General features: G+C 34.5%; 1 protein-coding gene across 1 annotated transcript in view; it reads left to right on the plus strand.

The window, feature by feature from the left end:
• Nucleotides 1-16,998, plus strand: part of USP34 (ubiquitin specific peptidase 34) — a 180,753-nt gene that overhangs the window by 133,760 nt on the left and 29,995 nt on the right. The window contains 12 exon segments of the mRNA XM_068984030.1: nt 195-273; nt 1,462-1,515; nt 1,624-1,719; nt 7,626-7,690; nt 7,786-7,861; nt 7,952-7,999; nt 8,091-8,156; nt 9,892-9,972; nt 11,855-11,940; nt 12,313-12,481; nt 12,581-12,655; nt 14,050-14,201. Coding sequence (XP_068840131.1) covers nt 195-273; nt 1,462-1,515; nt 1,624-1,719; nt 7,626-7,690; nt 7,786-7,861; nt 7,952-7,999; nt 8,091-8,156; nt 9,892-9,972; nt 11,855-11,940; nt 12,313-12,481; nt 12,581-12,655; nt 14,050-14,201 — 1,047 coding nt within the window.

The following is a 16,998-nucleotide window of genomic DNA, read 5'->3' on the forward strand; positions in this document are numbered from 1 at the left end:
CAGCACTCTTGATTCCAGCTTGTGATTCATCCAGCCCGACATTTTACATGATGTACTATGCTTATAAATTAAATAAACAGGTTGACAGTATACAGCCTTGTCATACTCCTTTGCCAATTTTGAACCAGTCATATATACATATATTTATATATAGTACATATATACTTGATCAATACATATATGCTCTGCTTTAGGTATCTTTTTAATGATGCTGAGGTAAAACCTTTTGATTCTGCTCAACTTGCCTCTGAATGTTTTGGTGGAGAGATGACGGTAAGTTTTATTCAAAAAATTTTAAGTGGTTTGTGACTTTCCAAGTGCTTTACAGTATCATAAAACCCAAAAACAGTCATTTAACTTTCTTTTAGTTCCTAATTGTATCTAAAATTTGTTATTTGTTTAGTATAGTTACTAAGTTTGGAGCAGATACCAGACATGGCAATTTTTTAAAAAAATATTTTTTAAATGATTTCCTCAACTGATTAAGAAGGTTGACTTACAATTGAAAAGTAAAAGTATAAGAGTTAAATTACACTGATACAAGACATTATTGAATAAGTTGTTCACTTAAATTCTTTGGGATTAGAGCAGGAAGAAATTGCTCTTTATTGACTTACTGTGAGAAATCTTTTACCAGGAAGTTGGCTTAAGGTGAACTTTAAAGATCGTTCCTTGGTGCTTTCTGTAACAATAGCAGCTGTTATTACTAATTATTACTAGTGACAGGATAGAAAAGGGTTATGTCTTATGTAATTAGCAGTTAAGATGTAAAAAAGACAGATTGGAGTAGTCTTAAAATAATTTCACTTCTTCATATGCATTTTACCCTGGTAGCAATTTTCTGAAAACTTTAAATTTTCCCTGTTGATTCTCTAAATCAGGTATTAAAAAGTAATTTATATTTCACAGATAAGCCCAGATAAAGTTATATTTCCCTTTAGTAACTATGTTTATTGTGAATAACTAGTCGCCATTCTGGATTTATATGAAGAGGTTTTCTTATTGCTCTTTGATGCTCTTATGTACTATTCTGAATCGAAAAGGAGAAGTAGAAAAATTCTTAACACTTCGAAAATGAGTAGAAGAAGGAAGTAAATAATGTGTTACCACTGAAGGCATAGCTAAACCTATTGCATCTCTAGGTGTTATTCCTAGAATAGTTCCCTAAAAATAGATTAAAAAGAAAACAAACTTTGCGAAACTCTTCTCTTAAAAGTAGTTTTTCAGATTGCAATCCATTTTATTAAAGTTTATATATTGGTGGTAAAGTACCTTAAAAATATTTTGATCTTTTCTTTGCCAAAACTTTCTGTCAAAGATTTTTATGAGATAATACAATTTGAGAACTGTTTACAAAATTACTGTAAAGTTTTAAATATCTGTTTGTAAAATATTTTGTATATAAATACAGCTGAGTGTACCTATTTCTTAAAGAAGGAAAACTTTCATTTTTTTATACAGACCAAGACCTATGATTCTGTTACAGATAAGTTTATGGACTTCTCCTTTGAAAAGGTAGCCATTTCCTTCATATATTTTACATTGTTTTCTGACTTCCATATTGTCTACTTGTATAGTTAAACTATGTCAAAATGAAAATATACTATTTTTCCCCTCTTGAAGACCCACAGTGCGTATATGTTGTTTTACAAACGCATGGAACCAGAGGAAGAAAGCGGCAAAGAGTACAAATTTGATGTTTCATCCGAATTGCTAGAGGTATGAGTTAATTTAAGTTTAGCAAAAATTTAAAAGCATGTTAAGTATTTATGCAGGTATTCTAGAATATAAAAGCAGGTTTAAACATCATTAGTATCTGTAATCTAAAGTAGACCTTAACACTATTTATTTTACAAATAGTCTTGGTAATACTGACATATGACAGGTGAACATAAAGTGAATGAGGTTAAAGGGAGTGGAAAACAATTATTAGTAACACTGAAGAAAAATAAGAGAGGTAAAAGGTTTGTGGAGTTAGTGCAAGCTCACAATTCACTTGTATGATCGGTGATATATTTGGATTGGGTGATAGGACTGAGAGTATTCCTTTTCTTATGCTTCATATTATACAGAAATGAATTTTAAATGCATTTAAAATGTATGTATATATATATTTTAAAATGTGTCTTATTTGTACTAATGTAGTAATGAAGCTCTCTTCATTTAATAATATATTAAGTGATATTGTTAGGGATTTATAAAAGATATTCATGCTGAGGGTGTTATATCAGTGTTATAAACTGACTTAGCCAAAAGTACAGAAAGTAAATCTGCAGGAAGGTTTACCTGGTAAACGTGTAATCTTCCATCAAGACAATTAAACTTTCATTGATTGACTGGTATTTTGCACTGTGTTGGTCAAGTCTTAAAGCTGAGGAGATTTTGTTCCCTACTCTTAATGGTATCTTGCCTACCTATAATTTTCTGATGTAGTGCCAAGAATATTACCTTCTCCCAAACCCCTTAATTGGGTTTACCATCAGAACGAGAAATCAAACTATGAAACTCACCTGTTTATACAAAAATTTATTTCAGCTTCTATCATAATAGCAAAATTATTATAGACTATCATCATTATTTGCAAGACTTTGTGTTTCCAAGGTATTCAGATAAATGTAGACTATGTTCTAGATGAGGCCCTAACAACATTTTATGATAGTCAACCCACTTATTGAAGTAAAGTAAAATTTTAAATAAAATCTTAATGATGTACAGTTGACATATGAACAGCATAGGCTTGAACTGCAAGGTTCTACTTATATGTGTTCTTTTTTTTTCCAATAAATGCAGGATATATAAGTAAATATGAATTTCTTTTTCACATTATCTTTTCATGTTTGATGTGTAGTTTTCATAATACATACAATATCTACAGTGTTTTGTATAGTACTGTTGAGGGACTTCCTTGATGGTTCAGTGATTAAGACTCCAAGCTCCCAATGCAGAGGGCCAGGTTCGATCCTTGATCAGGGACCTGGATCTTAACATGCTGCAGCTAAAAAAGATCCTGCATGCCAGAACTAAACATCCCACATGCTGCAGCCAAGATCAAAGACCTTGCCTGCCACAGCTGAGACCAAGTGCAGTCCAATAGATAAATATAAAAAAAAAAACAACCCAAAGCTTTGATGCAGGTATTGAAGTTCATCTTGTAAGCAGACAACATAAACATACCAATATAGATGAATACAATACAGTACTGTAAGTATATTTTCTCTAGCTTAGTTGTGAGAATAAAGTATATAAAGTATATAACACATACAGAATATGTATTAATCAACTGTTTATGCTATCAGTCCAAAGGCTTCCAGTCAACAACACAAGTAGGCTATCAGTAATTAAATTTTGGAGAGAAAAGTTATATGCAGATATTTATTGCAGGACTTTGGTAATCCTAACTCCCTCATTGTTTAAGGTTTGGGTCAGCTGTAGGGACTTCCCTGGTGGTCTAGAGGTTAAGACCTTGCCCTTCCACTGCAGGGAATTTGATCTGTGGTCCAGGAACCAAGGTCTCGCATGCCACACAGCACGACAGGGATCAACTGTATATTGCTCATTTACATCTCAAACTTCCTGGTCTCAGGACTTCTTTATTCTTAATATTGAGAACCTTAGAGTTTTAACTATTCATTTTTATGTGGTTATATGTATCAATACTTACCATATTAAAATTAAAGCAAATTTTAAAAATTTATTTAAAAAAATAACCCATGACATTCTGATATAAATAATTTTTTAAAAAATGTTCTTCAGAACAAAACAGTTCAGTGAGGAAAGTGGCCCTGTTTTACCTTTTTTTTTTTACAAATCTCTCTTAATACCTGATTTAATGGAAGACAGCTGGAGTCTCATAACAGCTTCTGCATTTGGTCTCTTGTGATTTCATTCATCATTGAGCCTCTGGAAAACTCCATTGTACACTCAGAAGAGAATGAGGTGGTTTTTTTTTTTTTTTTAAGACTGATAACATTTTAGTGTTACTAATAAAATTGTTTGAGTCCTTTTTTAAAAAATTTATTTTAATTGGAGTCTAATTACTTTACAATATTGTGGTGGTGGTTTTTGCCATACGTTGATATGAATCAGCCATGGTTGTACATGTGTTCCCCTGTCCTGAACCCCCCTCCCTGCTTCCTCCCCATCCCTCTGGGTTATCCCAGTGCACTGGCTTTGAGTGCCCTGTTTCATGCATCAAACTTGGACAGATCATATGTTTCACATATGGTAAGATACATGTTTCAGTGGTACTCTCTCAAATCATCCCACCCTGCCTTCTCCCAGAGTCCAAAAGTCTGTTCTTTACATCTGTGTCTCTTTTGCTGTCTTGCATATAGTGTCGTCGTTACCGTCTTTCTAAATTCCATATATATGCGTTAACATACGGTATTGGTGTTTCTCTTTCTGACTTACTTCACCGTGTATAATAGGCTCCAGTTTCATCCACCTCATTAGGACTGATTCAGATGCATTCTTTTTTATAGCTGAGTAATATCCATTCATCTGCCGATGGACATGTAGGTTCTTCCATGTCTTGGCTATTGTAAACAGTGCTGCAGTGAATATTGGGGTACACGTGTCTCTTTCAATTCTGGTTTCCTTGGTGTATATGCCCAGCAGTGGGATTGCTGGGTCGTATGGTGGTTCTATTTCCAGTTTTTAAAGGAATCTCCACACTGTTCTCCATAGTGGCTGTACTAGATTGCATTCCCATCAACAGTATAAGAGGGTTCCCTTTTCTCCACACCTTCTCCAGCATTACTTGTTTGTAGACTTTTTGGATAGCAGCCATTCTGACCTGCATGAGCTGGTACCTCATTGTGGTTTTGATTTGCATTTCTCTGATAATGAGTGATGTTGAGCATCTTCTCATGTGTTTGTTAGCCATCTGTATGTCTTCTTTGGAGAAATGTCTGTTTAGTTCTTTGGCTCATTTTTTGATTGAGTCGTTCATTTTTCTGGTATTGAGCTGCATGAGCTGCTTGTATAAAATGTTTGAATTTTACAGACACCCTATGAAGGTCACTGTACTTACATGCCACCCCCCCCCCACTTCTCCCCTCCCTAAACCATTCTTTGAGGACCACTGATCTACATTGTGACAAAATAAAATCCCAGACTTTTACTATAATAGAAAAACAAGCTGAACCACATTACTCTTTTTAAAAAAATAATTTATATATTTTCAGCTGTGTTTGGTGTTTGTTGCTACATGGGCTTTTCTCTAGTTTCAGAGAGTGGGGGCTGCTCTCTAGGCATCTCATTGTGATGGCTTCTACTTTGGAGCACAGGCTCTAGGGCATTCAGGCTTTCAGTAGTTGTGGCATATAGGCTCAGTAATTGTGGCTCCCAGGGTCTAGAGCACAGGCTCAGTAGTTGTGGCACACGGGTTTAGTTGCTCTGCGACATGTTGGATCTTCCTGCATCAAGGATTGAACCCCTGTCTCCTGCATTGGCAGGCAAATTCTTTACCACCGAACCACCAGGGACGCCCCAGCATTATTTTTGATTGCAGACCTAAAGCAAACATTTTCTCCTATCATTGTTTTAGCTTATTAATTTAAAATGTTTGGCTGTATATATATTTTACTAAAAAATAAAATATAATATTTTTATTGTGTTATTTAACATCAACATAGATTTTAGACATAAACTAGACTCTGGTCCTTTAGATTTCCTCAGTTAAAATATAGCTGGGAGCAGACTTTCTCAAAGGGAAAATAGAAAATTTTAGAACCATAAAATATATTAAGTAAACAAACATGATAAATTGTAGTGACTGTTATGGATAGAACAAGCAGAGTGCTCAGAAATGGTAGGGAGTTGATCAGGATTGCCGGAGGCGGGCAGGTAAATCTGGATATGTTTTAAGTTAGCCTGAAACTGACTCTTGAAAGTCAGTAAGAAGTTAATTATGTGGTAAGTTCTCCAGGCAAACAGAACATTATGTATAAATCTCTTGAAGAAGGATGGAGCCTATTGGCATGTTTTAGAAGCTGAATGATAATCTCTGTGGCTGTGGCTGTGGTGAAGGAGTGGTCCAAGGTGAAGTTGGACAGATACATATAAAATACCTAGGAATGTTTTCATCAGTGTAATGCAATAATCTAATACTTAGACATACTCAGTTGGCTCCACATACATTGTATGGATATAATGTAAAAATAAAAAGGGCCATCAGAAACCAAAATGAATATTTCTGTAGGACAGAAATTGTGCCCAGTTGCTCAGTTGTGTCTGACTCTCTGCGATGCAATGGACTATAGCCTGCCAGGCTCCTCTGGCCATGGAATTTTCCAGGCAAAAATGGAATAGAATGAAAAGCATTGAGCCTGGTGGAAACCAGGGTCTACCAAGCTCTAAGACCAAAGCAGTAGTGGTTGAGAGTTAAGTTCTTGTGGGGTAAAGGGTGACAAAAATTATGACACAGGAGCTGAGCTTGTGGCTAAAAGCAGGAAGCTTGGAATGGGGCTCTATTGCTCTGAAAAGGCACTGAATTGGGATAGGTAAATGCTGTCAGTCTCTCCCCGGGGCTATAAGAAAGCTGCCGTGGTTGGAAATGCTAGAGGAACAAGAACTCTGAAGCAGGCCAAATCAGGTTTGTGATTTTTTCAAATATTGATAACATGAAGCAGGAGCTCTAATTATTGATTTTAAGACCTGATTCTGGACTGGAATTGTGGACAGGGAAGGCAGGAGAGGTGGTTTCAAATCTTCAGAGGGATGAAGAGAGTAATACCTATAATCAGAACATATGGGACCTCCCTGTGGTGGTAGAGTGGTTCAGAACCCACCTGCCAGTGCAAAGGACACGGATTTGATCTGGTCCAGGAAGATCCCACATGCCACAGAACAGTTAAACTGGGCACCATAACTACTGAGCCCTTGCCCTAGAGCCTGTGCTCTGCAACAAGCGAATCTACCACAATGAGAAGCCTATGCACCCCAAGGAGGAGTAGTCCCGCTCTCTGCAATTAGAGAAAGCCCATGTGCAGCGATGAAGACCCCAGCACAGCCAAAATTAAGTAAAACTTAATAATAATCAAAACTTAAATTGATTCCAGATAAAGATAATTTTATGGAACTGACTGTCAATGACTTAGAGCATGTTTAGGGTATTCAGAGAGGGAAAGGACACAAAAAATAAAGTCAGCAAAGCAATTCTATAGGACAGATGTCAGAAGTAATTTTTCATGATTATTATAAACAAATTACCTCTTATTAGATCTGTGAACCTGAATAATTTTTTTTCCAATTTTTAAACATAAACCTTTATAAAAATACCAACCTACCATCCTTTTCCTGTGTTATCAACATAACATAGTTTTGTTTATATGTTTTCTCTTCAGACAGGTGGAATTTCAGAGTTCGTACTTCAAAAATTTTCATAAGTTTAGAATAAAAACAGTGTGGTGGCTTGAGTTAGCCAGATAAGTAATGATAAATTGGATCAGGTTTAATGACTACTTCCATATTCCATTTACCTGGAAAAAGTCAACATGAATTTTAAGTGCATGTATTTGTTTTGTTTTGGTTCTAGAGCAAGTCTTATTCTGTCTAATAAAAATACTGGTAAAATGTCATGAAACATGCTTTCTGATACCTCATGTTAACATTTTTTTCTTCAGTGGATTTGGCATGATAACATGCAGTTTCTTCAAGACAAAAACATTTTTGAACATACATATTTTGGGTAAGTTTGGTAGATTTTAGTAAGAGATCTTTTGTTACACATTAAAAAAAAATCTTACTTTGTGAAAATTTTAACCTATTGTTTTCAAATTCTAGATTTATGTGGCAGTTGTGTAGTTGTATTCCCAGTACATTACCAGATCCTAAAGCTGTGTCTTTAATGACAGCAAAGGTAAGTAATATATGTATAACCTTAGAAAATTTCTTCAAAATTGATGACTTTAATTAAATCTTTTTTGCTTAACTTTGTCTTTTCTTACAGTTAAGCACTTCGTTTGTCCTAGAGACATTTATTCATTCAAAGGAAAAGGTGCATATTTTATTTTTTAAACTTTTGTGCTCTTTATGTCATTTATCAGATAGCTCTTAAAACCTCCAGTGACTTCTTTTTCTTTTTTTAGCCCACAATGCTTCAGTGGATTGAACTGTTGACCAAGCAATTTAATAATAGTCAAGCAGCTTGTGAGGTGAGGTGAATAATTCAACAAAACAATGCATAGCTTAAGATTCAGTTTCTTGTTTTCTTTTATTCTTAACTTAGATGCTACAGCAAAATCATTTTATCTATTATAAATCATAGAGAGCCCAGTGTCGGTTATTCCTATAATTACTTGATAGCCAAGAGAAATTTATAATTATGTATCAGCTTCATTACACTGAGTAAGTAATTGATTTTTAAGTTACTTAAAAGTTCTTGTGTTCTCCCTGTCATGTATCAGAAGGAAAAAGTATAGAAGACTTAGGACTGTACCAGATATTTCTTAACTACTTTTGCATGTTACTAGAAAATACTGAAAAATACATATCTCTCTTACCCCTTAAGGAAAATGGTAGATCCCTTACCCCCTGAGAAAAATAGGAAAATCTATCCCAGTAGATCAATTTATGTCCTATTTTATCTTTTCCAGAACTGCCTTATAAGAGTAACATATCCCTTAGGATAATATGCACTCTGGTAATAATCACTTAGCCATATTGTCATCTTACTATTGTTAATCATTTTTATGGTCTTGCAAAGTGGTATGTATCGTTCTAGGAATGCAAGTCTTATAAATTTCTAGAAACAGGAGACAGCAACATAGTGTACAATGAAATTAGTTGAAGATTTTTTTCCTATATAGGTTTTTAGAGAGATTTTGAGTTTTTTTCAGTCGGTTTGTTTGAATTAGCATTCAAACAAGATCCTTTCCACATTTTGCTTTTGTCTTATAATTCTTTTCTCACCTATAATACAGTTGACCTGTGGACAACAGGGGTTTGAACTGTTTTGTCCTCTCATACATAGATTTTTTTCAGTAGATATGTACAGTATTGTACAATCTGTCGTTGGTTAAATCTGAGAATGCAGAGGAATCTCAGATACAGAGGGTCAGCTATGGAACTTGAGTATTTGCAGATTTTCGTATATGCTGGGACTCCATACCAAAGAGCAGCTATAGTTACCTTATTTTCCTGCTCCCTACCACTTTGCCATTTGTTCTGCAGGATTTTCCACATGCTGATTTTGACCTACAGCATCTTTTGTGTGTTCTTTGACATACTCCTCTATTCCCCTTCATCTTCATGATTTCTAAGAAGCTGGTAGATGGAGAAACTATATTAGGTCATAAATTTGTGTTTTTTAATAAAGTTGTCACTTTAGTTTTTTCATTAAGGATTTACTTCTGGAACTCTCTCAAGGAGTTAAAATTCTCTACAGTTGTCAGCAATTATATGTATGCATTAATGAGCAGTACAGTTCAGTAAAGGAGTTAAATATGTGATTAAGAGATACCTTGAAATTAATGGGATTGTCTATGCTAAGTAAGTGTAAAATGTTTTTTGTTATCAAGAGAACATAAATTGGTTTTAAACAGAGGAAAAGTGAATCATACTCAGATCCTATCTTATTAATAGGAGCAAAAGATTCTACAGTGTGACATTTAAGAAGTCTAAGAGGAAAATGGTATTCCACTTTGTTAAGCACTTCCAGTTGTTATCATGTGGGTTGTACACTGCAATATAAATGGCATCCATGGAATTCTGTATTGAGAAGACTTTGATTATGACTTTAGGCATTTTAGATTTTAGACTTTGTACCAGTTGAAGACTGTTTTGGTGAGAACTTAAAATAATTCAAATGTCAGTTAAAATTAAAATCCTTGTGTAATGTTTATCCCCAAGTATTGGTTGAATATTAAAAATCACATGATTTTCTTACAGTGGTTTTTGGACCGCATGGCTGATGATGATTGGTGGCCAATGCAGATACTAATTAAGTGCCCTAATCAAATTGTGAGGCAGGTAAGAAAAATTTTCTTTGAAAAAGAAGTAGCTTTCAAGTTGATTACTCTGAATTTGCCCATAAATATACTTTAGCCCAGCATTGAAAGCACTGAAAAGATTGACCTCTTACCACAAAAGTCACTTTGCTGTTATTTTCGCCAGCCTCTTGGCAAATCAGCTATCATTCCATTCGAGTGATTAAAATAACTCACATTTCCAGGTTATGGGAAGATAGCTATAACTGCCTGTTTTCTCAGTTACGTGTGTTGTACTCTGGGGACACAGGATCGATGTGTGATACGTGAATTGTACTGATACTTTTTCAGTTCCTTAGATGCTCTGACCATGGTAGGGTACGGTAATAGCCTTGAAAGTTAAATGAACAGTATATAATTTATTTCTCTGACAGATTCTGAACTATCACATGAATCAATTTATTTTTCTTAAACCAATGGAAAAATTTATTATAAGAAAGAAAAAACATATATATCCGCTTATGATACAAAACCAAAATTTTAATCTGAAAGATGCTACTTTAAGTTATTCCTGATATATAATTCTTATAAAACTTTTTGATGTGCAAAATTTAGTGGTTTTTAGTCCTATTCCCAAACGTGCAACTATTATCTGTCTATAATTTTATAATACCCTGAAAAGAAATCCCATACATATGAGCAGTCACTTCCATTTTATCCTGTTCATTCTCTTCAGCCCCTGGCCACCGTTCATCTACTTTCTATCTCTATGGATTTGCCTATTTTCACCATTTCACTTGAAGAAAATCACACAGTATGTGTTTTTTTGTGACTGGCATGTTGTGGCTTATATCTGTAATTTATTTCTTCTTACTGCAAAATAATATTCCATATATGAGATTTTGTTTCTCTATTCAGCAGTTGATGAACATCTGTGATGTTTCCACTTTGCTAGTTTGAATAACACTGCTGTGAACATTCATGTACAGATATTTGTTTGGACATATGTTTTCAGTTGTTTTGGATATATACATAGAAGTGAATTGCTGGGTTGTATGGTCACTATGTTTGATATTTTTAGAAACCTTCAGATTTTTTATCATGATGTCTGCACCTGTTTACATTCCCAGCAGCAATCTATGAAGGTTCCAGTTTTGCTGCATCTTCTTCAGCATTTGTTATCATCTTGGTTTTAGCCATCCTAATGGGTGTGAAGTAGTATATCATGGTTTTGGTTTGTATTTCCTTTGGAAATAATGATATTGAACATCTTTTCATATGCTTACTGGCTATTTGTATATCTTATTTAGCGAATTCTTAGACTTTTCTTTTAGCTGCACTGGCTGTTCGTTGCAGCACACGGGGCTTCTCTAGTTGTCACATGCCAGCTCAGTATCCCGGCAGCATATGGAGTCTTAGTTCCCCACAAGGGATCAAACCTGTGTCCCCTGCATTGGAAGGTATATTCTTACTACAGGACCACCAAGGAAATCCCACCTCAGACATTTTTAATTCATATATTTTTTTATAAACTTAAATTTTTTCTCTTAGTCATTGAGGTTCTGATAAGCAGATACCCTTCCCTACTCCACTTTTCTGAAAGAAATGGATGCCAGGTTTCTTTCTTCTGTATCTCCACTAGTAAAAAAGGTTTCATGAAGCATTGTAGTTAGCAGTCTCTACTACTAATACCTATAGTTTATTGTTACTTTTTCCATTATAAAACTGAACATTGCTTTTCAAGCTAACTCTACCTTTTTGTCCTCAGTCTGTAGTGAAGACTCCAGGAAGGATTTAGAATGTCAAAAGATAATCTGTGAGAAAAATATAAAAGAGCAACAGAATTTTTGATCATGTTCATTTTTCAGTATCTTTGTAACCTGACATGACTTGTCTCTTAGGTTGTCATATCTTTTCACTTGTAGATGTTTCAGCGTTTGTGTATCCATGTAATTCAGAGACTTAGACCTGTGCACGCTCATCTCTATCTACAACCAGGGATGGAAGATGGGTAAGAAGTATACCTTTTGAACTGAACATTTTAAGCTTTTTGATTACCTGCCTACAAAGTATTTTTAAATATCCACACTGAAATATTTAGGTTCTCCTGTTTTAATAAGTCTATAATAATATAAATCAAGGAGGAAAATTTTTGTTTTACTTTTATTTAATTGCATTTTTGATATCCTCTAGAGGGAACTTTGACTTAGTCTTTTTGTTTTGATTTCAGTGAGAGAGAACTGGAATCCAACTGTTTGTATTGCTATAATTGGTGGTATTCATAATTACAAAGATGATAAATTCAGATTTTAATATTTCTCCTCCCAGAATATCTATCCCCAGACTTCATAGTTTCTCTAAGATACATAAAATTATGTTTCAGGTCTGATGATATGGATGCTTCAGTAGAAGACATAGGTGGTCGTTCGTGTGTCACTCGATTTGTGAGAACTCTGTTATTAATTATGGAACACGGTGTAAAGCCTCACAGTAAACATCTTACAGAATATTTTGCTTTCCTTTATGAATTTGCCAAAATGGGTGAAGAAGAGGTAAGGCTGTATCTTATTTATTTTTGGTATTATATACTTATTTTTGGTATTTAAATCATAATTGTGTTTATATTTTTAAATCAATATTTTTGTTTTCAGAGCCAGTTTTTGCTTTCATTGCAAGCCATATCTACAATGGTACATTTTTACATGGGAACCAAAGGGCCTGAAAATGTAAGTACAGTTCTGCCTCATATCAGGGATATTTAGAGGCCGTGGTTTCAAGTTGTACCATGGAAAGATAATAGATTTCCTTTTAAGTCCCCTCTAGCCCTGATATTAGGAGAAGGCAATGGCAACCCACTCCAGTACTCTTGCCTGAAAAATCCCATGGATGGAGGAGCCTGGTAGGCTCAGTCCATGGGGTCGCTAAGAGTTGGGCACGACTGAGCAACTTCACTTTCACTTTCATGCGTTGGAGAAGGAAATGGCAACCCACTCCAGTATTCTTGCCTGGAGAATCCCAGGGACAGAGGAGCCTAGTGGGCTGCTGTCTATGGGGTCGCACAGAGTTGGACAGTACTGAAGCTACTTAGCAGGAGTAGCAGCAGCAGCCCTGATATTAAATAATTTTAGGAGTTTGTTTGGTTGATATTTTTAATGAATCTAGTGAGAGAAGAAACAGTCAAGTAATACATTTCACTGGTATGACCCGGAATCAAAACCAATAAATTTAGCAAAATGACCATCACGTGCTTTAGTTTCCTGTCAGCATATTGTGTTTTGGTGAACGATTTTTCTGACCACATTTTTAAAGCCCTTTGCTGTATTAAATTTGTAAGTCTTCCAAAAATTCAGGTAGCTAGTCTATTCATAATATTGAAAGTATTTCATCAATTGTATATTGTTTGTAATGACCATATTCGATTGAATGCTCTGTATGTTCTATCTTATTAAATTCTTGTTGCAACCCTGAGAGGTAAGTACTATTGTTATCTCCATTTTACAGACAGGGAACTTGAGGCATAAAGAAGTTAACTTATTTTAGATAACAATGAGTTAGCATTTGATCCATGATTAGACTCCTGGACAAAACTATTAGCCACTATGCGGTCATGGTTCTCCAGATATATACTGTTGTTATCTAATTCCAGCCTAGGTGGTTACTTGTTCAGTAGTGCATTTCAAACTTCTGATGAATATCTCTTTGACATACCTACTGTTTGGATTTTCTGAAAATTGCAAATATAGATTCCTTTATTTGTGTGACTGACATTTTTATTAAATACTTTTTTATCATATTCATATGAACTTTGATCCTGATTTATCTTCCAAAGAACTTACCTATAAGAAAAAGTTATTATTAAAGAATTTATCTCTTTAGGTAAGGTAAATACTCACAGTATTGGGAATTATTGTTCCTTACAGCTCTGCCTGTTAAATCTAAAATTGTCCTGAGTGTCATTTAGACTTTTAAAGTTAGGGTTAGGCCTTTGAGTGTTATTTTTCATGATACATATTCCTGGCACCATCTACCCTGCATTGTTGTATAAAATAATGAAGCTGTTTGCTGTTAACCTAATGTTAAAAAGCGAATATATTAAAAATGAATTGTGTTTATGTTCTAGCCTCAAGTTGAAGTGTTGTCAGAGGAAGAAGGAGAAGAGGAGGAGGAGGAAGAAGATATACTCTCTCTGGCAGAAGAGAAATACAGGCCAGCTGCCCTTGAAAAAATGATAGCTTTAGTTGCTCTTTTGGTTGAACAGTCTCGCTCAGAAAGGTGAAATGTTTCAACATTCAAAATGCTTAAAGCATGTTTGGTTTTATTCTTTTTAAAGATAATTGTTTTATCATTCTTAATTCAGTGGCTTTTGTTACTTAATTTTTTTTAAATAATAACATGATTCATCAACTCTTGTAGCATAAGTATTTCAGTCCTTTGTACCAAACTTTTACCTTGCCTCTGAGTCATGTTAGAAATATACATTGAAGAAATATACAGTAAAATATCTAGCAAAATTATATGTGCATTCATCTTTTAACCTAGCAACCCCACTTCTGGGATTCTGTTCCCAAAATACAGAAAGATGTATATTTATTGAAGCAGTGTTTATAAACAGCAAAAGACTGAAAATGTCCACAAAGATGGGACTAGTTGAAGAAGCAGCATCCCCTCTATAAGAGTACTCCATTGCAGAAAAAAGAAGAATATGGAATCTGTATATTACCATGAAGAGATCTTCAAGATAGATATTACTAAGGTGAAAAAAATGAAGGTGGACAAAAGTATATATAGAATACTAATTTTTTTTATTTTGGGCCGCATGGTTTGGCTTGCAGGATCCCCGAGTCCTAACCATTGGACTGCCAAAAAATTCCCTATAGTATGCTACTGTTTAAGACAGGGAAGGCTGAGAGAGAGAAAATGAGTGAGAGAGAGTGTGTGTGTATGTGTGTGTGTGTGCGCGCGTGCACACACAACCAAGCCTCATTATACATGGATCTCCAATTTGCAAATTTGCCTACTTAACTAAAATTTATTTGTAATCCCCAAATCAATACTTGTGAAGTTTTATATTCATTTGTGGATTACAGAATGTACCAAAAATTTGGAGTTGATGTGACAACACACTTCCCCAGCTGAGGTCAGATGTTGTGACACTATGCCTTCTTGTTTCAGTTCTCATATTGTAAACAAACTTTTTTACAGTATGTGCCACATTTTTCACATTTATGCTCTTTATTTGGTCATTTGGCTGTTTAAAAATGGTCCTAAGCATAGTGCCAAGTGCTATCTAGTTTGTTCCAAAGTTCAAGAATGTGCTAATGGTCAACATTAAATCAGGTGTCTTGAAACAGAAGCACACATATGAAACAAGGTAACATATTGATTTATCAATGAAAATGTTGTGACCCCGAGGTTGACAGGAACAAACTGTGTGTTTTTCCTATAAGCAATGATTTGGTGTTTACTCATTCATGGTTTGCATCTCCGTATAGAGCATAAGCACTGCAAATGACAAGAATTGAGGGTTTTTTTTTTTTTAATTGAAGAGTAAAGTTTTTAAAATAAACTTTAAAAACAAGTTTCCAGTGGTTGGGGGGAGGAGAAAACAGACTGGAGGGGACAGGAATGGAAGTTTGACTTCTTTGAATGTAGTACATTGTTTTGTTTTTTAGATTTATTTTTGGAATCATGTGAATGTTTTATATAATTACAAACTTAATAAAATGCAGTCCCTAAAAATCAAAAGCAGACTGAAATAAATGAGACTAACTGTATATTGAGTTGGTGACATAAACATTGGAGAAGAATTAATTAAAGTGACTTTAGAACACACTGATTTAACTGTAATTTTTAGTGGTATGTACTTCAAAGACAAAGAAAAATTGTAAAATTATCTTAAAGTGTTTTGCTAGTTATATTGTTAGTATTAATATAATTAGAATTATTATTCTGAAACTATGTTATAGAATAAAGTAAATAGATAATTGTTAACATCATTAGAAACCAAGATTTTCAGAAAAAGAAAAGAGGAGAAATATCAATATAAAATTGTAGAATGTTTATTTATCTTCTTTAACACTAAATTTGAATTTGGCAATATCAGTAGAGTTCATGGTATATTTTGTCTTAAGCAAACAAAAAATGTATTATGTATCTCTGTTTTCTGAAAACGTCTAGAAACTCTGTCCAACCCAAAATCAATGAGTGCCACTGGCATCTAGATATCATTTACCACTGAAAAAAAAATCAAGGTTCCTTAGGAAAATGGCCAGTTCCAGGTTTGGGGCAAGAAATGAATGGGAAGCCTTGAACATTTTGTCATTTTGGAAAGCAGGGAGGCTATCAAAGACTGCTGGGGTCGTGTTAAAAGGTCTCAAGAGTCAACTTCAAGTATCTACTGGTCACAGACTGGACAACTTGAACAGCAATAATAACAAGAAGTAAACTGCAAGTGGACTAAAACATGTCACGGATGTTTACATCCATGAGTTCATAATGATAACCAAAAGCAAAATTTTAAAAATTATTGCCAACCTTTGGAGTATATTAAGAAACCAAATGATAATTTTGAAAGCATATTAATAAAGGAACAGTATCAAGTGTTTATCTTACCTGCAAGAATTATACTTCATGGCAACTAGATTGTAAATGAGACATGCTCGTCGTCATAGAGGTATTTGAGCTAATAAATGACCAGGTAGTGCTGGAATTGGGATACTAGTATTTTGCATCCCAAATGAAATAATGGATCTAGGAAATGATCATTGTGGGCTGAGAACATTAGAAAAAGAGGGACAACTTTTCATTGTGCCTCGTGATGAAAGTTCATACCACTGCTTACAAGGTATTCTTAATTAAAAAGTCAAACCTAGATCTGATCAAGTTTCTGGGTTTAACTACCAGTTTACAGGAAATATGGGGACAGAGGAATATGTTAAAACAACACAGTGAGGATATAATCAGTAAAATGGAAATGTGGGAAATTCTGCACGACAAATCACCTACTCTTCAGCAGATTAAATTACAAGATAAAGACAAAATCAGAGGGGAAACCAGTTGTTTAAAAGAG

This window comes from Capricornis sumatraensis, chromosome 1 (assembly GCF_032405125.1).
Source record: "Capricornis sumatraensis isolate serow.1 chromosome 1, serow.2, whole genome shotgun sequence".
Taxonomy (NCBI): Eukaryota; Metazoa; Chordata; class Mammalia; order Artiodactyla; family Bovidae; genus Capricornis; species Capricornis sumatraensis.